Source organism: Thermobia domestica, chromosome 1, assembly GCF_964235325.1.
Source record: "Thermobia domestica chromosome 1, izTheDome1.hap1.1, whole genome shotgun sequence".
Taxonomy (NCBI): Eukaryota; Metazoa; Arthropoda; class Insecta; order Zygentoma; family Lepismatidae; genus Thermobia; species Thermobia domestica.
Window position 1 is genome coordinate 247,990,865 of NC_137454.1, and position 19,567 is coordinate 248,010,431.

At 35.3% G+C, this 19,567-nt stretch overlaps 1 protein-coding gene across 1 annotated transcript in view; it reads left to right on the forward strand.

Annotated features, from left to right (window-relative positions):
• LOC145694961 (uncharacterized) overlaps positions 1 to 19,567 on the forward strand; it is a 138,319-nt gene that overhangs the window by 66,717 nt on the left and 52,035 nt on the right. The window contains exons 6-7 of the mRNA XM_081771776.1: positions 368 to 571; positions 7,822 to 8,076. Coding sequence (XP_081627902.1) covers positions 368 to 571; positions 7,822 to 8,076 — 459 coding nt within the window. The remainder of the gene's footprint in view (positions 1 to 367; positions 572 to 7,821; positions 8,077 to 19,567) is intronic.

Consider the following 19,567-nt stretch of genomic DNA (forward strand, 5'->3'; position numbering starts at 1 on the left):
TTAGTCATCTATTTGAAGCAGTAATACTCCATATTAAATAGAAGCATATTTATATTTTTCTTCCATTGTACAGTCAACTATAAAAGAATACATATATTGCATGACTCATCACTTTCCGACAAGTATTTCAGCCAACCCACTTTGAAACTTCACATTACGTTACTCATTCACAATACTTCGAAACGGAATTTATTGCCACAAACTACATAGGCTTAAATTTTACAGATCTTCAATGCGGTCTAGGTATCTTTTTATGTTCTTCAAATCAAAGAAATATTTTTAAATTGTTGCGGATGTTAATGAAATTTTACACTTCAACTATTTGTTTTCTTAGTATTTGATTGATGACAGCCAGTTTTATTTCTAGCTATACGAAATGAACTGGAAGCATTGACCGAAACCAAGGACAAAAATAAAGATATCTTATATGTGATGGCACGTGCATGCCACGAAGCATCCAATCGTATGATATTAGAGAAAAGACCAAACTACAAGACGATACCATGGATTCAAAGCACACTAAGTAGATTTCTCTACATGTGTAAGCAATCACCAGAAGCATCAGGAACAGGTATTTGTTAATATAGAATTAGAGTAAATTAGTTCGCAGTCAATGATAGTGAAATCAAAAGAGACATAGGGTACATTACCTCCGCTGACCAGAGAGCTATTATACCACAAAGTATAAAATATACACCAAGTCAACTTTCAGAGTAATGTATATCTTATTTGAAAATCGTAGATACCTTATGCTTTACAAAAACAATATTAACCTACTTCAACAGAGAGTTAAATAATAATAATAATAATAATAATAATAATAATAATAATAATAATAATAATAATAATAATAATAATAATAATAAAGGAGGCCTAAAAGCAGAAAAGAATTCGTTACTTTTATGTACAAAAAATTAAATTTATACCAAGCCATAAAATTAATGACTCATAAAATTATTATCAAATTTGTTTGGCTTGGCACACACATAAAAATGTTTTATAGATACAGTAATGGTAACAAATTCATTTGCTGCTTTTGAGCACTTTGTTATTATTATCTGCTTTCTAAAGTTTTTTTTATTATTTTCTGCGGTTTGGAGCTTTTGTTGAAGTTGGTTAATGTTAGCTTTTAGATTTTATTTTCGGGTTTTCAGTGTGTTTTTCAAGTCGGCTATTTTTTTAATTAAATTTTTCCAGGTTTTCTTTACCCCAGCAGTTAGATACCTTAACTATAGGAGGGTACTAACTTCCTATAAAGTGGATCAGCCTACGAAAGAGAACATTAATCGTTCTAAGCGTACGTGAACATAAACACAATATTAACACTATTATCCAATGAGAAGTTTCATAATATAACTCCAAACGCTGTACTCAGATAATACTAGTCAACAAGATTTTGGCACACAAATGAAAAATACCTGATTCTAATAGAACTTTTCACCTAGAATTCGAATCTGCAATCAGATTTTCTCCATCAACCTCAGTTTTCCCGTGACGGAGGGATTTTCGGTAAACTTCCCCTGAAATTTCCCTTTTATTTTACAATATTTGTACCTGTAGCTCGGGTACCCTTAGGTATGTAAACACACGAATTGTGTTGTATGTTAGCTTCATTTATACTTAGTAAGCACTCTAAGTTTCATAAGAATCGCATTATTCTTTCTAGAGAAATAAACATATTTATATAAAAATATGCTATGTGTACTGTTCATTTTACCATATTCATTAGTGCAGATAAAATCACATATAACGTCCGCGAAAATTACGATATAAGCACTGTTAATATCTCATTGGACTTCCAATAAAACATATTGTCAATGATGTGTACACCATATCGCCATTTTTGTATGAGGGAATTTCTAGAGGGATTTTGTGAGAAATTCCCTCCAAAAAGTAGTTGATAAGATTTTTTGTCTCAACTTGCTACTTGTATATAGTGATACAGAAATAGGAACTGAACTAAAACATAGTTTTATGTCTACTTAATAAATAACGTTAATTTCATGTGAATATTATTCTGTCTAGACGACCAGGAGATATTCTGTCTAGAGATGCATTATTCTCTCTAGAGATATAAACTATTGTGTCTATTTATAGGTAATAAAGAATATACTATGCAAGACTTTTACCAAACACAAAAACCTAACCTTGACATATTATTGTCGGCACATAGATGGATACTCAAATACAAGCACAAATACACGCATGCTTTCCGTGGAAAATTAGTCATTTTTTAATATTTTGATCTGGCAACAATGCATAAAAAATTGATGACTCACGTAGCCTGATGACTATTAGTAGCGTTGAGTGACGGTCCAAGCTGGATGTGTTTTAGATGTGGCCGCGTGTAAGTTGATGTGTTTGTGCATTGTGGAGTTCGAATAGATTGTGTTGTGTGGTGATGCCTGAGTTAGATTACGTTTGTGCTGCTTCATGATTGATGGAGTGTAGATTCGTGTGTGTATGTGTGTGTGATACCTTACAGGATACAAGATGCCGAGGAAGTGTGTAAATCACCCGGATAATTTCTATTATGTATGTGGGGAGCTGACATTTAAATCGCAACATCGATGTTTTACTCCACTTGTGAGGAAGTGTTATCAGTTATATTTTGGTTGTTGTGTAAGAGACCAAGATAAGAATTGGGCTCCTCACTACATTTGTTGTCAGTAGCGTAGAGTGCTATGAGACATTGAGACACTGTCTACCCTTTCAAATTAAAAGAACATAGCTTTAGAATTTCCTTATTAATAAGAATTAATATTCATTTCATGTTGAAGAAAAATATAGAAATACTAAGGCCAGCGATAGCTTGATTAATAAGAATAGTAGTAGAGACTTTTTAAATAATTTTACTTTTCAAAACTCGGGGGAAAAAAAGTTCTATCTCCGTCAAACAGGCTGCAGAGAGACAACAAGAAAAGTGTCTCAACACGGCTGAAACAATACACTTGAGAAAGCGGCGCGCGCATATGGCTGTAGGCTTCTCACTCGCTGAAACAACCTAGCAGAGACATCGGGAAAAATGTCTCAGTAGCAGTGATGCCACACTTAGCGAAATGATACCATTTTAAATCCAGTATGCTTTTCATTCTTCCTTTTAGATATTCAATCATATTTCAAGGAAAATTATTAAGAAATAGAAGGAAATAAAAACCTAAATTAATAACAACTTTAGGAAGGTTTTGTCGATACAGTAATTCATATAAATCTTTCACGATCGAGGTTCAACTTCTGTTCAATCGCAATACTAGAGTGTTTCAACACTGGGAAAGGCAAAAGTATGAGCAGAAGGTTTTGTAGTCTGCTATTTTGTTGTTTTTAAAATCGTTAGGTAAATTATGTATTTGAGTTTGTCTGAATTAGTTATTTATTATGTGCAAATTAAATGATTGGAAATAGATTTACTGCACCAGTTGTTATTAAATGGCATGTCTAAGCTTAACTTTAAAAATAGCCAATTTATGAGTTTACTTTTTGAATCAGGAATCGTGCAAAGCTAATAGGAAGATTATACATAAAAGTAAATTATTAATTCAATTTAATGTATTTAATGTATATACCGAGATTTGTCAGAATAAATTTATATCGATATACTTGTTTAATTTAATCGCTAAGGAATGTGCTTATCGAAATTGGTTTTCTGTACATCATATATAGTAGTGCAACCTCGCGAAAATAAGTTTCTAACGAAACTTTGTTAGGAGTTTGTAAAAATTGTTACACTAAAAATGTTCCTTTCGGAAATTATAATTAAAAGAGAGTTCCTATAATTTTACTCATTCAGAGGTTTTCATCAGGAAGTAAAAACCTTAAACTCATAATTTTATTAGGTTCTGGATATCGATACGATATTCTGCACCATGTGTCTGCTCTTTCTAATAATATATTAAAAATGAAATGAAATCTTTGAGTTTTATGTCCCACAGTTATGTCGGCTGGGCTAAAGTAGACGGTGATGATGAGAACTGAATGAAATGGTGGAACGAAGAAAGTGGGAGGAAATGGTGGAATGAAAAAAGTGGGAGGAAACGGCAGAACCCCAAGAAAACTCCACACATGGTGTTTGTCTACCACAAAATTCACTTGGGGCGAACTGGGATCGAACCAAAGACCCCATGCACCAGTGAGCCACCGCGGCCCCAAATAATAGATTATATAATTTATAATTTTCATATATTTGGATATATTTGGAGTATAAACATGTGCATTTCAGGTTACAAGAGACAACAAACTATCTCAATATTGATATGAGGTTTTAAACTGCAAATAATTCCAAAATAAATAAAGAAAATGGTTAAATCGAAAAGTCTAAAGCTATTGTTATTATGTACTAATGTAAATGGAAATTTTTTTAACAAGTGTTTAAAGAGAAGCCTCGGTAGCTTGGTGACAGAGCAGTCACCTCTGACGCGTAGGGTCCCTGGTTAGATTCCAAATCCCACCAAGTTGGTTTTATACGGGACATACACTGTGTGTGTAGATTTTCTTGAGATTCTCTCCCACTTTCGTCACTCCACCACTATCATCCAACTCATCATCATTTGCACAGCATAACCGTGGAGCACTGAACCCTCTCTCTCTCTCTCCATATATATATATATATATATATCCTGTCTACCCATTGCGAAAGTTAACGCTACGCTACTGTTTGTTGTACTTGAGTGAAACGTCTCACTGGGTGGGCAAATGGTGAACGAAACATGAACTTCGCAGTACCGATGATCTGGAGGGAGCCAAAAGATCATTCTTCAGACTGCTACTTTTGTATGACACAGATAAAAGCAATAACCAGTAAATCTAAGCACACAGTACAGTACCCTAATTTGCCATCAGCAATTAGGCAAATTCCACACAGTGTAGAATTACCTGTACCAGTACCTCCTGCTCATCTTATGGTAAATGAGGATTACGTACTTGAGACAACTACTGAAGTTCCAAATGAAGAAGATGATCCTACTTATGTACGAAGCACATCTACATTGGATCCCCATCTGATAACTCAGGGTGAACTAAATGACCTCGTACAGGATTTAAAACTCTCCAAGATACAGGCAGAACTTCTTGCTTCTAGACTTAAAGACTGGAATCTGCTCCATCGTGACACTAAAGTGTGGATTTTTTGAAACCGTCATACAGAGTCTCAAAACTACTATTCTCAAGAAAATGATTTAGTGTATTGTAATAATGTCTGTGCTGTGATGGATACACTCGGACATGCACATATAAGTACAGAGTGGAGATTGTTTATTGACTCTTCCAAAACAAGTTTGAAGGCTGTCCTTTTGCACAATGGCAACAAATTTCCTTCAGTGCGTTTGACTTATGCAATTAATATGAAGGAAATCTATGAAAACATCAAAATAGTGTTAGAAAGAATTCAGTATGAGAAATACAAGTGAATCGTTTGCTGTGATTTAAAGGTTATTTCTTTGTTAATGGGTTTTCAGCTTAGTTATACGAAATATTGTTGTTTCCTCTGCGAATGGGACAGCAGGAACAAAGCGGAATATTACATCAAGAAGGAATGGCCAAAGCGTGTATTAACTCCTGGACAGAAGAATGTTGTTTATTCCTCACTGGTGAGCCCTGATAAGATAATTCTACCTCCTCTTCACATAAAGTTTGGGCTCTTCAAAAACTTTGTTAAGGCAATGGACAAAACTAATGCAAGATTTTGTTACCTCAAGGAAAAATTTCCTCGGGTTAGTGATGCTAAAATCAAGGCAAGGATTTTTGTAGGCCCCCAAATAAGATGTTTGATTTTTGACCAAAAATTTTAGGATCTCTTAACTCCGGTTGAGAAAGCAGCTTGGTGTTCATTTAAATGTTTAACAGAGATTTTTTTAGGAAACCAGAAAGCCTCAAATTACCGTGAAATTATGAGTAATTTCCTGCAATCATTCAAAGAAATGGGTTGTGTCCCTTAAAGTTCACTTTCTCGACTCCCACCTAGATTTTTTTCCTGAAAACCTTGGTGCTGTTAGTGATGAGCATGGGGAACGTTTTCATCAGAACATTTCCTCCATGGAGAAGAGATACCAGGGACAGTGGAGTTCACAAATACTAGCTGATTACTGTTGGACACTCAAGAGATGTTCTGGAAGCCAAACACAGAAGAAAGTCGATAACTAAAACATTTTAGTTAAGGTAAGTAAGTGTTCATTTATTAAGAAAATACCACTCACTTCTTTTGTCTTATTTATTAAGTAGACATAAAATTGTGACACGGTGTATACATCATTGAAAATATGTTTTATTTCAAATCCAATGAGGTTTAAACCGTGCTTATATTGTAATTTTCGTGGAATCGGATAAAATCACCTATGTGATTTTATCTGCACTAATTAATATGGTAAAATGAACAGTACACATAGCTCACAATTGAGCGTACACTTGTAGTTATTCTGTTAAAACTGCTATAACGTCTACGTATAAATTAGCATGGATCTATGCTGAAAGAGTTTGAGGCTTCTTGAGCCAATGTAAATAAGAATTTGTTGTTTCGAAGGATGCGTGCGTACTAAGTCCTGTAGGATATAAAAAATAAAGACACAGAATTGAGCGTACACCTTAGTATTTGTCTTCATTGCAAGACAGTAGAGGGGATACAAAAGTGCAATAGGCCTTACTCAGTGATTGTTGTGCTTCATCAATACCTACTTTGATACGCCGAATGTGTTTTATGTTAAAACAAGAGCAAAATGACTGGAAGAAAAGAGACAACTATTGAAGTCAGAAACTTAATATTGAAATTCGCTTTACAAGGTAAGTTATTGCCTCAAATTGGACAGCATGTGGGTAAACGCATTCTACAGTGTAAAAAGTTGTTGACAAATTTAAATATGAAGGGACAGTGCGCAATAAACGAGGGACAGGTAGCAAAATCTATTCTAAATGAGCGATAGCAAGGAAATGTAGTTATACAAATAAGAAGAAATCCACGTCAAAGTGTGTCAAAACTTGCCATTAAAATTGCATTTGAGAAATCAATATCGTGTGAAACGATACGTAGGATGTTGAGAAGAGCTGGAAAAGTAAAGCAAACATTATTACAGTATTATGAAAAAAATACTTAGACCTACTCTAGAATACCAACAAATGAATAGTGCTGCGAACCCAACATAAAGTTACATTTTTTCAAACAGCACTACATCAGATTCGATATATAATTAAATTTACATATTAAATGAAAAGTTATAATATCACATTTACTATTTATTTTCCAAACTAAGGATGCTACAGTAATCACCAACATCAAACTTTTGGACGTCTCTACCACAGTAACGGCACAACTAAGATGAACGGGGAAATGCACATCCAAAGTGCCTAAGTGTTGGATATTATTGTCTTGATAAGACGTGTTTCTAATAAATCGGAACAAACTTGCAAGGGGTTAAAATTTGAACTTTTCTCGAAAGGAGTTTTTTCGAAAGAATATTTTTAGATGAGCATCATTTGTAAGTAGTTATGTAATTTCTATAGATAAATTTCATTTTGTCGTTTAATGCAATTTGATTTCTCAATCTATTCCGGAGATATGATAAACATTGATACGGTTTGTAACAGTGCTTAAAATGACATATTTGTAGAAAATATTTAAAGAGGAGAATAATTCGTTGAATGTCAAATGATAGTGAAATCCAATCCTCACAGATTTCAAATATTGCAATACTTCGAAAGTACTTGTCAACACAAGTTATCACTTGCAAGCATTATTTAGCTCTGTATGGTCTCATTTCGTTCATTTACTATTCCTTTAGGTAATACGTAATGTTATTGTTTCTTTATCTTATATTTTTCGTATACTTTAAATTTCAGGCCCAGCACCATCAGCTATGAACGATGGGCCATATAATTTAAACAATAAATACTATAACTTAGAATTCAAGTACAGAGGAAAAGCATTCATATTCTATTACACAGAATACAAAACACAAAAGCCTCACGCCATTAAATCGGATAAGGGTAGAGCAGACAAGCTTAAATCAATGTTGAGAGATCAATTAAATTTTGATGTAGAGATATGTAGAGACAAGTGTACGAAGAAGGACATATTATCAATGCTCCAAACAGGTAAGTGCTATTTCCATTTCATATTACACATTCTGAGACTTCCCGAATAAAGTGATATGCAAAGGTGGAATAGAAATACATCTATTTCTTGAAAGAATAAACGAAGAGAAGATGTTTATGGATAAATAATAAGTACATCTTTGTAAGTACCAATCATTCAGATAGAAGCCAATACCAAAGGACTGGAATATATATTTCCAACTATTTGATAGCTTATGCTTTTTAATTGAAGTGTGATAAAATAAAACTATATATTACGTAGTATACAAATTGTATTTGTGACGATCTCTCTACGTCCAACAAATACACACAATAACACATTGCACCTTTATAGCAGTTGATCAATGTTCACTTTCTTTAGGCTGTGATGCTTCTTGCGACATGGAATTTGACTTCTATACCATACTCCTCTTAATAGACAGCCGCCGTATCCATTTCGCAAACGCTTCCGATATAAAAAAGATTATTACATACCTGAATTAAAAAATATATCATAGGACGTAGTGCCAACTTGGACTAATCTGTTATCTCCCTCTATGTCTTGTGCAAATCATGGATTCACTGGTCAAATCTTTTGAATATTCTGGCTAATGTTGCTCAAAAAAGTCGAGACAAAAATATAAATTTATCTAGTCTCGTGAGCAATACGGGATTATCCAAGTCTTAGATCTCAAACACTATTTTACTGTTACATGATTCATAGTGTAAAAACTATAAATTGTTAAAGTTATTGTACGAACACAATGAAGAACATTATCAAAGTTTAAAGATACGCAAGTCGTTACACAGTGCACTTAAAAAAATAACACGTTGTCTACATGTTGTTACAACACACCCTTTGATTTTTCGTGCCGGGAAATTCTGATAACTTCTAGATAACATTAGGGGAAACATCAGGACATAAATTTCGTACACAAATTTTCAAATCGAGTCAAGACTTGAACTCTCCGTGGGGCCTATTGTTGTGAGGTTGGAAAATCTGATAAAGGGAGGTCATACGAGAGATTGATAGAGGTTCAAATCAGTAAATATTTCGTTCATCAAATTTTGCTTGCGTGAAATTTGTGCCCAAACTGCTATGGGAGGAACAAAAGGAACTCTGTGTTGAGGTTGCACATGCCTTCTCTATTTAAAATTACCACTTGAAACGAGTAAACCTTATTTTTCATCTCACCTCGTCTAATAGCCAACACTAACTTTGACTTTGTACTGACTTTAAAATGATCCAAGTTACCAGCATCATAGCACCTGTTTTTGTTTAATTCACATTCAACTTATATATATAGTGTATTTCCAAATTTTTTTAAACAATGATCTAATAACAATGAAATTCAATTTTGCAAATTCTACATAGAGTTAATTTGAAGTGCATTTTGTAAAATGAATTAGATAGGTAAAATTAATAATGTTATATTCCTGTTTGCTATTGGAGTTTGATTGCAAACTTTCATCTAGTGATATAGGACATTAAGAATAATCCTTTCAGATTAGAAACTCACTTTTGTGTGGGTATATTCATAATAGTTGAATTACACTATGTTGCATTAGAAGACTTCAGCCCGAGTTCGAACGATCATGAGGGTTTACACAACGAGATTGGTGCCCACCAATTTCATTTTTTCACACGTCTCTGCCACACTAAATTCTTTTTATTGAAGGATGCTACTAGTAGAGGCTATTCAGCAAGTAATTTTGAAAACTTTGGTAACCATTACGATTACCGTTCTGTTTCGTGTTCTTATTGTATGCGTTATTACATTAAATGTTGCAAGATATTATTCAGTGAATGTTACGAACTTTGCTTAAAAATGTAATGTTCTATTTGGAAAGTTATTAGTAACCCGCACAGAAGTGACTGCTAGGCCTAACGATACACAAATAGTACTAGACTTCGAAATCCACCAGGGGTCCAGTACTCATTATCCAGCTACCAATCTAGGCCATGGTCCAGTAGTGATCTTAAGACTGGTCAAGACGTTGAATGTGAAAAGTTTTGTCTGTTTCGATGCATGTTTTACATCGACTTCTCTCCTAAAATGATTAAGCGACAGGCAGATAAATCAAACTGTAACACTTCAATTTAAATCAATTCCGAAGAATAATTCAGGATTGTAGAAATATAAAACTTTCTAACGAACAAGACATGAAGAGAGAATTCCAAGAGTTCACACGGAACGATAACAAAATAACTCTACTACAGTGAATGGACAGCAAATCCATTGCGATTGTTCCAGCTAGCACTGCCTCCAACTTCATTGAGGATGCCCGAAGATGGGGCAATCACAATAAGGAATACGTTAATGTTAATTGTCCTGCTGTTAGGAATTAAATAATCAAATGCCAGAATATTTTCGGACATGGGCTATAACCGAGAGATGGACTCTCAAAGAGATTTTTAATTTTTTGACTTGACAATAGTTTACTCATGATTCCAATACGGCCAAGACTGTAAGCTACTAAATGTCAAGAAACAAAATAAGTTTGATCTGGAATTTCGTCTCTCCATTTCAGAGTACTCCCTCCATGGATCAACTCGAAAGCGCTCACCTAATCACTTTGAAAGGGCAGAAAATGAAGAAGAGCCGCCAAAAATATTTAAGAATAGAAGACCTAAAGCAGTGCCATCATGAAACAAGAGATTTGAGGGTATAATCATTAGCCTATAGTGGGCAAAATTAAAGCTGCAAGATACTATAGATTTCAGGGCTATACGTTACGATCCCGAACAAAATGTATGAAGTGATGTACATTTGTGTCTTTCCGAGGGTGAGAACTGTTTCACTAAGTTTCACACAAACGAGTAATGCGATCACCCAACATTGTCATTGCTTTCTACATTAAACAGATTTCGCTAATGGGAAGTGAAGTAGTGACATGCCCTTCTAGTTGTCGCTAACTTGAACTTCGATTTGTTAATTCAGTAAATAAACAAAAATAATATTCATTTTTCTGTTCTATATCTGTTTCATTATTAGTTATTTAGTATCGGACTTCCGAAGTTAAAATTAATTGGATTGATTGACCGTGCCTATGGCGACAACTCCCAGTCACGATTTCTTTTCAGTTTTATTTAAAGTAGGAAAGACTGAGGAGATATAGTAAGTCCAGAAGAAAGTAGAAAAGGGAGAAGGAAAAGGAGCAGAGAAGGAAAAAGGAGGGTTAGGTAGGTCTTTAAGAGAAATATATTATGTTAGAGGTAGAGAAAGACCCGAGGAAGACGTCGTAGGAAAGGGTATTGGGAAGGGAAAGGCTACTGAAATTCTTTTTTGTATTCTATTTGAATTGTTAAATGCTTTTATTTTAAAATTTTATAATTAATCGCTGTGTTACAGTACTGTTCCAGGTTAATCTCACTAGCACTTAGTAACAACGAAATACAAGCAGATCATGTATCTGGCAGCCCACCGTTGCTTGTAATGTCAACTGGTTGATGTATTATTCATATATTAATTGAGGATTAAGTCAATTATTCTTTTAACAGACACTTTCTAGCTTTACACATTATAAATAACATCCACTTATTACGTATCATTATATTTATTTTCCATATTTTTCTCTATATTATTACTATTATTTATTCCTTTATATTCTGTAAAGGGCTGATTTAGTAACAAAACACTAGAATCATCTCATCACATATAGGCATCATCATCCAGCTAATTATCAGTTATCAGCTAATTATCAGTGAAACTAATCTCATGAATTTCGAGATTAGTTTCGCCGAAAAGTTTGTTATATCAATATGGGCCTTTCTTTGAATGTGATAAGAGTTCGTGCACGTTACATCATACTTCTTGATCCTGGTTCCTGGTGGTTTCTGTGGATTCCGTCCTCTGGTTCCCGCGTTGTCCTCACTATCTTCTGTTTTAGTGAGACGTAGGTCGAGCGTAGGCCTCGTTTCTCTTCCCATTGAAACGAGACTTTCTGCAACACTGTTGTTTCGCCTAGTCTTTTAGGGAATAATTGACGTTTCCCATTCTCACGGTGCACGTAGTGTAGTTTGTTTGAGTGGTAAATGCCCGTTTCGCCTAACTAGCGCGATCCAGCCCGTTAAGTGGCTATGGTGGGACTAGCTAACTTTCATCACCCTAATACAAAAGGGAAGATGACACTGACTTTACGGATCACTTGTTACAACGATTGCTCGTAGTTTCCGCTTTCAAAGTTCTGCGTAAAACTCATTGCAAATGTTATATAAAAAACTATTATTGTTCTGTACCAATGTACATAGTTGGATACGATGAACTTTTAACTTTCATGTGTCGAATAGTCTAGAGCATGACCAAAACTCCCATGCTCTTAAAATGTCTAGACGCCACTTTCTTTGCTTATAACACACAACAATATTACGAGCAAAGCACCGAGAGCGTTACTTCTTCTCGGAGTCAACCACAAGAAGTATCATATACGAGCGCGCGAAGAGTGATACTTCTACTGAAGTTAAAGACGGATTACCCATATACTAGAAGCGCGCGAAGAGTGATATTCCTTCCACTGAAGTCAAAGACGGATTACCCATATACTAGACGAGCGCGAAGAGTGATACTTCTCTTCTCGCAGTCAACGACGGATTTACCAAGACTCTCCCCCGCTATTCTCTTTTAACAATCCATTGTAGTTGCAAAATGTCTGGGCTCGCTTCGTATCTACCGCGATTCTTATGACGGGAGTGTTTTGGCGAGAGGGGGTTTCCACCACAGGTCGTTGTCTTTTCTGACTTTATTAATACACTTTGCCTACTTCTCACTTTGATTACATAAAACTGGTAACCGATATTTAAATTCTGTCACTTGCACTGAAGACTAGAAAGACCAGATTTTCGTTTGATATGCAACACTTAACGGCGATTTCAACAATAAACACACAAATTAGCTATAAACACTATGTACATGCTTTGAACTTGAATTCTTCTCATCCTCACACTTTGTTTAGCTGGTGTTGCTACCTGTCGGGATTTCTCGTAGGCATTTCACCTGTATGAGGGGTTGTCGCAACTGAGATATCCACCCGATTTTCAATGTTTTTAGATGATTGAACTATTTGTTAATATACGGCACATTAAAATAAGTAACTATACGCATAATACACATACTATAAACATATGACATACTGTCATTTCATAATAAGTTATTATAACATGATTTTGTTTGACATGGGTGCTAGTTTTCTCCCCAGGACGTCCTCTGCTTCGACCAGAACTTTGTTGATATTCCATCTACTATGTCTCCTCCCCAGGTTTAAACTGTTGGACTTGCCATCCTGAACCGAAATAAGCCTTTCTTTAATTATTTTCTAAACCATATTATAATACGACTAACTGATCCTACATACTACGGTATCGAAAACTTCAAGAAAATTTTTACATCAAGAAAGAATTATTTGCGGAAGCATAATTATAAACAGGGGTGAAGGTATCTACACGGAATGCTCTCTCTTTGGTTTTTCTCCTCCCAGCGGCGGGAAGCTTCAAAATTCTAGATCGGCTCTGAGCTGGCGGAAAAGTTCGTTGCAGACCAAGCTTTCTAGGAAATAGGTGTGAGAAATGGACAACTTCTCATTTTCTTACACCTCTTTGTATTCCAGATTTTCACATGTACCTCTCAACTCCAGCAAATGTTTTTAACAATGGCTGTTCTCGACATTGTGTCTCCTGCTTTCAACGTCTCCGACTGCAATAACATTGTCAACTATGCCTTTTTTATGACCTTAGATACATGAAGTCCAGCCATGTACACCTATACCATGATTGATAGAGTTAGCAACGATGTACCATATGCTTCAAACTCGAGTATGTTCTCTTCATGTAGACAAAGACTGTTGTCTTTAAACATTTTTTTTCTTCTGTGCTGCATTTCCAGAGAGCTGAGCTCTACAACTTCATGTGGTTTCCATATAGAATCTAACTAGAGCTTTGCATTAAAATTATATGTCACTTGAAATGAATATTATTAAAATTGTATCTTATTTAAATCCTTCGCACGCATAAAAATGATATAAAACACTAACAATAATACACGTAAAATGAAATTAACTCTACGTTATTGCTTCCACAACTAATCCTTTATTTAACTACCTAAATCTATACTAAAATAATCAAACGTAAAATAAATATCTCATACACAAATTAAGCAAAATAATTATATGCATGAATTAAATCCTAGTCATTTACATATGCTATTGTATGCATGATACATTGTCCATCCACGTAAGTAGTCTTTTAGTATCAACCCAACTAACTTGATAGTGCTCATTGTCTGCAAGAAATTTCTTCTTTTAAGTCTTTTCCTTCGACTTCTCTTTTATGGAAATAATTAATGATGCTGTGAACTATACAAGCGAGTGGAAGTTTTTCTTTCCTTTTGTATATTTATAATCTGACATTTATTATAACCTTACCGTTCTCAAATTGTGATCTCAACTAGCATCAGTAACTCTTTACCTTCAAACAAAACACACACTTTAAGTTCAAATATAGTAGTGACTGCAGTTTGTATGGAAATATTAATTTATGCGGATCGCCACTATCGCTAATAGCAATTATCCTTCTTCTAGGGAAGCACACACAAATTGAATTTTTACTGGCTTAGAGAGTTTCTTAAGGGAGAAATTGCATTACAGGTTACAAATTCACTGAGTGCAGAACAAGAACCAACTTAAGAACACCAACCAACTTGTGGTAGGTGGCCAATAAAAAAGCTCGAATGCTATCTAACCGATTAAGGGTGGGCGTGCAGTAGGAGATCCATGCGGTAGCGCGTAAGTGCATCCGTAGGAAGTAGTCAGAGACGGGGGTATACGCATAAACGAGGATAGTGGGAAAACAGTTTATACTGCATAAAAACGTGCCTGATGTGTTGCACAACTTTGTGACACTTTTATGATCACTTTATACAATGCCTTTACGTAGCACTTCACAGCCATATGGAGTACTATGTAATAAAGAGTACGTCTCGTATGTCATATTTCTACCTTATTGTGCATGTGAGCGGTAAGATCATGGGTGTCAGCAGGGGGGTTGAAGGGGTCGGTCGACCCCCTGGAAATCTAGTTAATATTACCTTGATCTTGAAGTAGTCAAGTATATATATGGAACTTTAGAAGGAGTTTCCGGAGACAGGATCGTATGTTCCCTCCGTAGCACTTCACGATAATTCCTCTTTTCAAAATCTCAAACGTTGAAAGAATCAAGCAAGTTATCCTCAATTGTTCCCATAGAAAATGAAGAGCCACATCTTTTAAAACTTCTGCAGTGGTTTCCTTTGTAAAGCAGAATAAAAGTTCTTCTCTGACTCATTTGTCTGACCTTTGCAACAATCGGAAAAGTATGAGCATTTAACACATATTGATATTAAAAATAACCCAATAATTCTGTTTGTGAAGGCAATAATGTTACCGACTCCTCTGCAACTGTTTGCCCTCTGGCTGTAGCAAGGTGATCCTGAATGACCCAGCCTCCTTTTAAACCTAGAATCTTGATGGATTACAGAGAGGGGAAGCGCTCGAGAAGACAAAACTGCAAATGGAGCAGCAGGGACAATGATTCTAATGCTGTCAAACATTGTTTTCCTTGTTCTTAGTAGCGTTTTGAGCAGAAAGAAATTGAGCTTTTTGTTTCCTATGAGGCCCCGCGGTTTTAAAAGTACAATGCTAGTTTTAGCGGGGAGGATGGAAATTGACCCTCTTCAAGAAGAGAAAGGTTTAGTTTTGCATAGTTGGTTGTGCGCAGTTATTGGAAATCCGTGTTTCTGGTGTGTCATATAGGCGGTTTTCGTTTTCAAAACTTCAAAGTTGCTCGGGAGTGTCGGAAAGTGATAAATGCGTGTGGTTTCCGATCTCTGGTCTCTTTCAGAGTTTAATAGGTGTTTTCCTCTTAGTTTATAATTTATTTAATATCTCGTGTGTAGGTGAGTGAATTAGAAAGAATTGCTTTTCAAAAATTAATCATGCATAAGCATAAGAAATGAACTCGATGTTTTCCTAAAACAGCAAGTGCCCTCAAAATTGAAAAACACCAAACGTGATATTCTGTGTGTGTTGAAAATCTGAGCGATGAAAAAGAGTTACCGGAGGGCAATATAGTTAGCGTAATTTCTTCCCAAATGTCCCCTCGTGCAACTTTATTAGGTGAAGAGACATCCTGTGACCCAAAAGACATTGGCAATTATGTATACTTAAATTTGCAGTCAAGTTTGTCGGACACTGGTCGATATGAAATATTGATGTCTCCGTGGCACCCGACCGAAACATATGCTTTTAAACAAGATGTTATGCCAGGAAAACGCCCCTTTTTGTATAAGTGGTTTGTTGAATTTCCGTGGCTAGCATATTCTAGAAAGTTGCGAGGGAGATTGTGCAAGCAGTGTGTTGTTTTTCGATCTCCGGTAAAAAGAGGATTGCAAGGGTCTTTTATACTAACACCGTTTAGAAAATACAATGATTTTTTGCATCTGCTTGACAACACGAACAATCTGAATGGCGTCGGGCGTCCACGTGCTCAGTTATTCTCGAATGTTATGTCTACGAAAAGTTTGTCCGTTGATTTGAAAATTGAATCGGCTCGGAAGCAAGTTGAGGAAAAACGAAAAAAAACTGTCATCAATCATTGAGACAATTGTCTTTTTGTGCGACACATGATTTGTCTTTACGAGGAAAGAATGCTAAATCTGGCAATTTCTATGATCTTCTCCAATTTAAAGTAGATTCAAGAGATATAACATTAAAGCAACACTTTGAAACTGCTGCTCAAAATGCAAAATACTTATCTGTGCAGACTCAAAATGAATTGATATCAGTTGCAGGCAACACTTTATATGATCAGTATATAAAGCCTGAAATTGTTTCTTCCCACTATTATAGTGTGCTTGAAGATGAGACAGCTGATATTGGGGGTGTAGAACAATTGTCTCTAGGTATTCGGTTTTATGACACTGTTCAATATCAGATGCGAGAAGATTTCGTAGGTTTCATTCCATTAGGAGAGTTAAACGCCGCATATATTACTAGAATAATTCTAAAAGCATTGGAAGAACGTGGATTATCTCAGTGTGAACTTGTAGGACAGGGTTTCCATGGTTGTTCCACCAAGGCTGGCTGGATGGACGGTGTACAAAAATTATCAGACGACAATTCCCAAAAGCGTTTTTTTTTAACCATTGTGCATCACACAAGCTTAATCTTGTCGTTAATATGCCATGTTCCGTTTCTTACATACGATACACAGTGGATACTATTAAAGAAATCACAATTTTCTTTCGCGAGAGCCCATTAAGAAGAAAAAATATTCCAAATATCCCACTTCTTTCTGAAACCCGCTTGACTTCCGAATACAGCAGTATCAGGAAATTTTCTGAACATTTCATAGAAATAGTCTGTGCGTTAGAAGAACTGTCAATAAATTCTACAGTTACTGAAACTATAAGCAATGCTTATCGTCTTTTTTGTGCAGGAACAACAGGAGCCTTTATTGTTTCTTTGTCAGTTATCAGTCAATATTCCTCGTATCTTGAGCCAGTAGCACAAATTTTGCAAGGAATTCAGTTGAACTTAATGGCGGCAAAATCACACATTTCGGAGTTGATTTGTATGTTCAAAGAACAGAGAGCTACAGCTGAAGTTACATTTCATTCGATCTTCAAAAAGTGTATTCGTGTTGCTGATGAACTGATTATTCAGCTGTCAGTTTCCAGACTTGCGTCTCGACAAGTTCATCGTGCTAATCCTCCATGCACAAATGCGGAAGAATATTATCGGCGAACCATATTTATATTGTACATACATTCTTTGTTACAGTCGCTAAATAATAGATTTTCGGAAGAACATAGTCCTGGCTTTTCACTCTTCACACTGCATCGCCGTGAAATAAAAAACATCTCTAAACTACAATTCATGAAGATGATGGATGAAATAAAGGAAATTTATGAATTTGACAATTTCTTTCCTCAAGCTTAATGCTGGTACGATTTATGGAAACAGAAATCTAGATGCAGACAGTTTAGAGAAACTCTCTCTTTTTGATTTGATGGATCACGCCACATTTTATCAGGCAATAAAGCAAGGAATACAAGTAATGGTTACCCTCCCCGTTACAACATGTAGTGTTGAGAGACATTTTAGCACCCTAAGACGTGTGAAAACGTGGTTAAGGGCAACTATCTCTGAAGAAAGATTGACAGGATTGTGTATGATGAGTCTCCATCGGGAACTTATAAATAAAAATAAAACACAATTCATATCAGACGTGTTGGATGCTTTTTGGGAAAGAACCAAGTCGTATGCAATTCTTGTTCAAGAAGTAGACCTATATGACACGTAATAATGCTTATCTATATTTAGAGATTCTTTTTTTGTGCACTTTCCTTTATATTGTGTGTTCGCTTTTTTTTATATAAATATAATTTTATTGTTCTGCGTTTTGTAAAGTGGTTACGGAAGAAAGAAAGATTTTTTGATTTTGTGTGAACTTTATGAAACAAGACAAGGAATTATTTCTACCTGGTGGCTTAGTTATTTACAAACACGAAGATGACGACGTTTTTATCTTATAAAATCTGCTCTATTCCTGTTTGGTAAGTAAAACCGTAATATTTTCGTAAATACATTTTTGCATGTGTTATTTTTTTAAATTTCTATTTGTGAAATGATTAGGTTCTGATTTTCATGCACAAAAAATATTTTCTTGTATTTATCGAAATCCCGAGAGCAGTCTCGCTGTTGCATGACTTCGCAAAGGACTGATAAATAAACATCAAGAAACACAGTACTGTTACAAAGTTTTCTATTTTTGGGTTGGTTTATTCTGAGTTTAGTGTCCCTTACACCTCCAGGGTGAAATGTGGACCTAAATCTTCATATGGAATGCAAACTTCATGAGCTGAACTTCTACCGGGAATCTAACTCGAATCTCCCACACCAAAGGCACGTACGGTAGCAACATAGTCACGAACATGCATTCTTTCTCTCTTTCTCCTTCTCTCTCCTTGATTCTTTCAAAGTTTGAGATGTTGAAAAGAGGAATTATTATGAAGTATTAAGGAGGGATCATACGATTCTGTCTTCGGAAAGTTCTTCTAAAGTCAGCATAGTATATGTACTTGCATGACTTCCTAATTATAATATTGTGATTTTGTTTAATATATATATGTGTGTGTTATTAGCGTTTGTTCTTGACCCCCCTGTGAAAGTTTCTGGCGACGCCCATGGGTAAGATCTTAGTATATTTTCATTATATCTACAATCCTATTGCGAGGTACGATAATTAAATTCCGTCTTCTACATTGAACGAGTTGGCTATTAAGCATTATATTCGTCGCTATAAAGTCACGTCGACTTTACCACTAGAATTCCAATATTGAAATTGATTCAAATGTTACAGAGTGAGCTGTAACGGAAATCGCTCAGCCATGAGACCGTTTAGTCAGTTCTAAGTAAAATTGCTAACATTGAAAAATATTATACATAACGTGTGACTTCGCGCCAGACATGAATAAGTTGT